Raw genomic sequence first — 6,294 nt, forward strand, 5'->3', positions numbered from 1 at the left:
TGCTGCTCGAGCGTCCAGTTTGCGCACTACGAGTCGGTGAAGCGGGCGTGGACGGACCCGTCGACGCAGTCGGAGTTTTGCAACACGGCGCTCAAGGTCGGCACCTCGGGTGGCAAGACCGTCGACAACATGATCTTGGTGACCTTCTCAATGGGCAACCTCGTCGCGTCCGGTGCCGTGGCGTCCGGTGTCTGCAACTTTGGCTCCGGTGTCACGTGGGTCTCGATCGCGGGTCCGATGCAGGGCAGCAAGGCGGCCAACCTCCTTGAAGAGAAGTGCGCGTCGGGCGGTTGGGGCGCGGCGCTGCAAGGCATTCTGGGTCTCATTGGTTACTGCCCGGCGACCCCCGCGTACCTCAACATGAAGACGCAAGACACGGTCAACAGCGGCCTTTACAACAGCTTTCTCGCGGCGCAAAACACGCGCAGCAAGGGCGTCAGCAAGGTCTTGTGCGGCGTCAAGTCGTCCGGTCTTGTCTCGACGGACGCTGTCGCGCTCTCGCTCGTGGGCCAAATGGCCTGGAACAACGACGGCACGCTTCACGACGGCGTCGTCGCCTTCCCGAGCTGCAGCGTCGGGTTTGGCAACTTTGCGGACGACGCCGAGGCCGGTGCCAACTACAAGGCGAGCATCAACCACCTCGACTCGAGCTTCCGCAACGGCGACGGCTGGTGGGGCGCCGACCGCAAGCCCGTCAAGTGGTTCGAGTGCGCACTCTAAATGTCCGCGTCGCGTCTGTCGTGTATCATTCACAGTGAATGCAACTGTGTTTTGTCTTTTTCCATTGAATGTACAGTTCAAGCTCATCCTTTGGAGAACGGTTTACACCGTTGTCTGAGCCCAGGATACTCCCCTAAGGGGTTCCAATGAGCAGTACCAGTTCCAACGCTAGGGCCGCCGAGGCACCTGCCACAGCAATAAGCCTAAAAACTCGTCCACGGCTGCGGGCTTTTGTAAAGCCGAAGAACGTATAGACGAAAGACCAAACGTAGAGTTCGATAGACTCCATCCAGCAACTGTACAACAACTACAACTAACATTACGATCATTACGACTTGACATCGATTTGCAGTTTCCGACTCTATTGTTGTCGTCCTTCGCTGTGTATAGCTGTACATTTTCTTCATATGTCTCGATGCCTCGATGCCAGCCGTTTCACGAGAGCTGATGTATGCACGCATTTGAGGACTTCATTTCGAGTTTAAAAACGCCAGCAACCGTTCGGCTGCGTTGCAGTCCGCTACCGGTACGTTGCAATCAGCTACAATGCGCACTCGAACCACTTGACGGGCTTGCGGTCGGCGCCCCACCTGCCGTCGCCGTTGCGGAACGACGCGTCAAAGCGGTTGATACTCGCCTTGTAGTTGGTGCCGGCCATCGCGTCCGTTGCGAAGCGCGTGAAGCCGACGCTGCAGCAGTTGTAGTCGACAACACCGTCATGAAGCATGCCATCCGAAATGCCTGCGATCCAACGTAGACGAGCGCTGTCGCGTTGGCCGATCCGAGGCCCGATGCATTGATGCCGCAGAGAACCTTGTCGGCGCGGCGCCGCACGCTCTGTGCGGCTCGAAAGGCATTGTAGAGGTCGGTGCTCACGGTGGTTGGGTCCTTCAGCTGCAAATACGCCTCCGTGGCGGGACAGTAGCCCACGACTGCGAGCGACGGGCTCCAGTCGCCCACGGCACACTTTTGCTCGAGCAAGTTGGAGGCGTTACTGCCTTGCATCGAACCCGCCAGCGAAACCCACGTGACATCGGTACCAAACGTACACGTTCTGTTGGCGACGGCGCCACCAGCGACGAAATTGCCCATGAGTAAGTAACAAGAATGAGATTGTCGATCGTCGACGTTGGCAACCCGCTGACGTGGCGCGCTGTGGTGACAAAATTCGTCTTGGTCGTTCACCCCCCTCGCGGAACTCGTAGTGGGCAAACGCGACGCTCAAACAGCACGGCGCATGGTCCTGGATGCTACCCCACGTCTCGGCAAACGTCCGCGTCGGCGGCGACAACTCGTTGTTGCCGACGCTGTGCACAAAATGGTTTGCGACGGCCCTTGCAGCGACATGTCGTCGGGCCAAGCGAGGCAGCATGCGCCGACACCGTCGTCTTTGGAGAGTGTGGGAGGTTGGGAAAGATGGCGTTCGTGACGACGGGACTTGACAGCGCCGACTGATTGGGACGTGAGGAATCGTGAAATCCGGAAGCGACGTCGAGTCAGCAAGATACTCGATCGTCATGTCGACGTCGGTGCCAACAGCTTTGGTGAGCTGGTTGGTGGTTGGTGTTGGAGTTGCAAAAGACAAACGTCTCGCCGGTAAATTGGAGCTGGAGAAGCTTGCCCGACGGACACTCGATCTTCTGGTCGTCGACGCTGGAAACGACGACGGCGTCCGTGAGACTGGCTTGCATCTAAGAGAGTAATGATATCATTAGACTTTTGCAGCGAGAAACGAGGGAGACGAACCAGTTGCACGGGAGGCAGTTGATCAGCCTCCAAACATCCGGCGCTCGTGATCACCGCGTCCTTCTCGATCGACCAGTACGCGCGGCCGTCCAGCAACATGTAGTTGGCGGTGACATCGGGACCGGGCTGCGACAAGAACGCATCGAACTTGAGGTTCACACCCGACCCGGTGCGCGGCACGACATATACCGTCGTCGACAACTGGCCGTTGAACGCCATGCTCGCGCGCTTGGCGGGCTTGGGGCCAAAGACGTAGTAGGCGCCGACGGCGGCACACACAATACCGCAGACGGCAATGGCAGCGAGCATCCGTTGCGACCAGCGCTTGGGCGTCGGCGGTGTCGTGACGGCGTCGTTGGCCATGTTGAATGGTAGCAAGAAAGCTTGTGGAATCAAGGCCGTGGGTGCGATCTTCCGCCTCAAGAACCTCGGAACCATAAACCAAAGCTCCATTTCCAATGATCTTGCGCCATGAAAACCAATCAACGCCACTTTGCAGGCGTGTGCACTCAATAAATAGCGCAGACTCTCTGCGACGCGGATGGCGTACCTGAGTTGGATCTGGTTGGCACTGCAATTGCGCGAAGGACTATCGATCGTAGAGCTGGTTGCCGCATTATTCGTTGGTTTATTCTCCCCGGTTGTTGCTGCAGCTCCAAGACCATTAATAAATGTTGGTGGAAGGACCTTGATGACGCGTTCCGAGAACGCGCTTGTCCATTATCCAGACCCACGACGAGGCGCTCAGCAGCATTAAAAAGCTGGGCGTTAATTGTCAAGTTATGGCTAGAGTCATTGGATGATCCGACGTTGTCGACCCAAACTCCTATCCGCGTTCGCGCGCTGTGATTGGCCAAAATTCTGTTTTGCCGTTGACTTTTTTACAATCGCGTCCCAAACCAATTAACAGCATGGTCTTCCGCGCGGCCGCCCCGCCCCTGGACGACGAGCTGCAGGAGAAGCTCGCCCGGCCGGGCTTCAACGTCGAGTCCCACGAGCTCATCGAGCAGCGCCTCGATAACCTCAAGCGCAAGCCCACGGTGCGCTCGTGGCTCGACTCGTACGTGCGCGCCGCCGAGGCCGAGGCCGACGACGACGACGAGTGGCGTCCGCGCCGCCGGACCGTCCCGCGCTCGTCGCCTGGCTTTGTCGCCCATCTGCTGTGGTCGGTGCTCGGCCTTGCCGCGTCGCCGCTCATCTTGCTTCTCTGCAGCCCGTTCCAGCGCTTTTACGGGCCAGGGTTCGCACGCCGCCTTTGCCGTCTCGACGGTGCTCATGTTCGCGTAGGTCGTGGCCACTGGACTGCGCGTCGCCGTTTGGCTTTGTGCGCAAGAGCGCTTTGAACCTTTTGACGCTCGCGCTGCTGCTGCTGCTCGTCTACGTACACCTAACGCAGGAATGGCCATCGCTTCGCAACCTGCCGGCGTCGCTCGAGCTCGCGCAGGCGTCGGCCACTGTCCTGCGCGACCAAGTGGTGGCGTGCGCCCACTGCGTGCGACTTCACGAACAGTTTCTCGACGTGACACAACACATCCTCGCGACGATCGTGGCTGCCGACCACGACGCTTTTCCGAGCCTCGAGCCGCCGCTGTCGATGGACCCGGACTGCACTGGTCCCGTGCTCCAACTCGCTGGGTTGGCGGGACTCTGCGTGCTCCTCTTGTACTTTTACACAACGACGACGCGCGTGCTGGCGCTGCTCATCGTGGTGTTGCGGACGTCGACGGTGACGCGGCTCGTGGCCGAGTATGGCCACCCCCAGCCACGGATCGTTGCCGTCGACCCGACGTACGCGCTGCTCGACGAAGAGCTCGTGCTCTCGGTCACCGGCGTCGACCTCGTGCCCGGTGGCACCGTGGCGTGGATCCCGTACTGGTGCTCGGCCTCGACCTTTGCCTCGACAGCGTTTGGCGGCGACTGCGCCAAGCAGTTTGCCAGTGCGTTCGCAGCCGGCACGGTCACGACGACCTTCTCGGTGCTGGAAACGTACATTCCATGCTACAAGCCGCCGAGCGACCCGACCGAGGCGCGCGACTATCGGTGTTTTGAGACGGTCCGCGTCCGCGTCAAGGAGGCCAAGACCATTCCCGGTCTCTCGCCGTCCCTCTAGTGTACGCAGCGCTCGCTATTGAATTATTACCATTCTCTCAAATCATGGCGTCAACTTTGACCACCACGCAACTACGGACCGCCCGCTGTATGCGGAGGTGCACTCTCGCTTTATGTTTCAAGCCCTTAGCACCGCGCAGAGGTCGTCGACGAGCAAACACAGCATCGTCGACGGCGTGGTCCATGCTACGGTACGGAGCACCGACTGCGCCAGACCACCGACGTCGACGTGAATGAAGAGCGTGGCAATGGCCGACTCCGGCGTCGCGCCCGGCCGCACCACCAACCCCGAGGGGTACATGACGAGTCGTACACTGGAGGTATCGAGTGCAGCTGTCGCATCGTGGGCCCACAAGAGACCCTCTTCCCTATATAAACGCAAAACGCGTCAGATAAGAGCTAGAAACAACGACGGGCGGACCAGTTGAGCGATGCGACGGCCATAACGGGCGCGCATTTTGCCTGCAATAGCACTGCACGCCGGGGCTTGGTGCCTCGAATACGATACGCGGCGTCAAGAATGCTGTCGGTACGGCTCTCATGCAAGGTGCAGGCTACATGTATCATGTGGGTCCTGCTCAATGCGGTGCACTGTGTACCGGAATGGCCAAAGACGTAGCCCAAGGGTCCGTAGAGGTCCAGCGCGTTGCTAAGAACTGCGTAGGCTGCGTCGGGTGCCAAGTCGACGCCCATTTGAATCTAACACACAAGTGCGGAGTCGGCGTAGGCGAGCGAGTATCGCGCACCCGAGCTGCCACTGATTTGTGTGGTGGCAAGTGAAACGAGACGTCGATGGTGGCACCGGCGTGGACTGTCGACTTGTCCCACTTCGTTGCGTCTCGATCGAGGTCGGCGACGGCGGCGATGAGCTGCTGCTGGAGGCGACGGGCCTCCTCGGCCATGTACGACGCGTCGCTCTGGAGTGTCGCGTTGCTGGAAGACTGAACATAGAGCAGCGCGTCGAGCCATTCGGCGGCTGCCGGCGTGCTCAAAGACACGGTCACTGGCTCGGCGCCCGGCGAAGCAAGAACGATTTGGCACACGTCGCGGGCAACAGACAAGTGCGTGACGACCTCGAGGCGGAGGCCACCGACCGGCGCCGACGTCGGCGCTTTCGAGACGTACAGAATCGGGTGGCCTCGCACGACGCCGAGCGTCACCCACCGGCGCTTGCGTCCGAGAACCGAGACGTCGGTGGCCGTCGCTGCTTGAAGTTGGACCCATCCGCTCTTGCATGGCGGCTCCATCATCTGGATGGATTTAACGCAAACACAACGTTACGCTAAACGATAAACGCGACACGTTAATATGAGTTTAACCAGGACGATCAAATTCACCCTCCCACACCGATAGTATTGACCACGCAGACCAGATTACGCGCTTTCCACCCACAGCATTGGACGAGTACCGCATAAACTGTGGGGAACTAACAAACGTGCCTAATAAAAGCGAAGAAGAGAAGAAGAGAAGATCAGCATTGGGCATCATAAGACACACGGGACAACCATTGTTCGAAAAATAAATAAAAGTGTTTTTTGGTTGCGCTTCAGACGACAACGCTAAAGTCGAGCGGCTCGAGCGTCGACAGCCACGCCATGTCACTATCGCAGCTGTCCAGCAGGTCGGCGCACACCGCCCAGTCGGCCGCGTCCATGTCCTCGTCCTCGTGCTTGATCGCGTCCGAGGCAAAGAGGTCCTCGAGAAGGTCGAGCGACGGCA

At 59.4% G+C, this 6,294-nt stretch overlaps 4 protein-coding genes across 4 annotated transcripts; 2 read left to right on the forward strand and 2 right to left on the reverse strand.

The window, feature by feature from the left end:
* Nucleotides 1–129: 129 nt before the first annotated feature.
* Nucleotides 130–720, forward strand: SDRG_13404 (hypothetical protein; the record flags this gene model as incomplete). The annotated part of the gene is made up of 1 exon (XM_008619489.1): nt 130–720. One exon carries the CDS (start codon nt 130–132, stop codon nt 718–720), a length of 591 nt encoding a protein of 196 aa, XP_008617711.1.
* A 541-nt stretch (nt 721–1,261) lies between these two features.
* SDRG_13405 (hypothetical protein) lies at nt 1,262–2,829 on the reverse strand (the record flags this gene model as incomplete). The annotated part of the gene is made up of 4 exons (XM_008619490.1): nt 1,262–1,461; nt 1,906–2,054; nt 2,308–2,411; nt 2,467–2,829. 4 exons carry the CDS (start codon nt 2,827–2,829, stop codon nt 1,262–1,264), a joined length of 816 nt encoding a protein of 271 aa, XP_008617712.1.
* Nucleotides 2,830–3,340: 511 nt separating this feature from the next.
* SDRG_13406 (hypothetical protein) lies at nt 3,341–4,734 on the forward strand. The gene is made up of 3 exons (XM_008619491.1): nt 3,341–3,706; nt 3,754–4,673; nt 4,716–4,734. Exons 1-2 carry the CDS (start codon nt 3,378–3,380, stop codon nt 4,574–4,576), a joined length of 1,152 nt encoding a protein of 383 aa, XP_008617713.1. The 5' UTR covers nt 3,341–3,377; the 3' UTR covers nt 4,577–4,673; nt 4,716–4,734.
* Nucleotides 4,694–5,825, reverse strand: SDRG_13407 (hypothetical protein; the record flags this gene model as incomplete). The annotated part of the gene is made up of 4 exons (XM_008619492.1): nt 4,694–4,943; nt 4,997–5,129; nt 5,175–5,274; nt 5,322–5,825. 4 exons carry the CDS (start codon nt 5,823–5,825, stop codon nt 4,694–4,696), a joined length of 987 nt encoding a protein of 328 aa, XP_008617714.1.
* Between the last annotated feature and the right edge of the window lie 469 nt (nt 5,826–6,294).

This window comes from Saprolegnia diclina (assembly GCF_000281045.1).
Source record: "Saprolegnia diclina VS20 unplaced genomic scaffold supercont1.59, whole genome shotgun sequence".
Taxonomy (NCBI): Eukaryota; Oomycota; class Saprolegniomycetes; order Saprolegniales; family Saprolegniaceae; genus Saprolegnia; species Saprolegnia diclina.

Coding starts and splice junctions, on each gene's coding strand:
- SDRG_13406 (XM_008619491.1), top strand. CDS start 3,378: ATGGTCTTCCGCGCGGCCGCCCCGCCCCTGGACGACGAGCTGCAGGAG. Junction 3,707..3,753: donor CAGCGCTTTTACGGGCCAGG/GTTCGCACGCCG, acceptor ATGTTCGCGTAG/GTCGTGGCCACTGGACTGCG.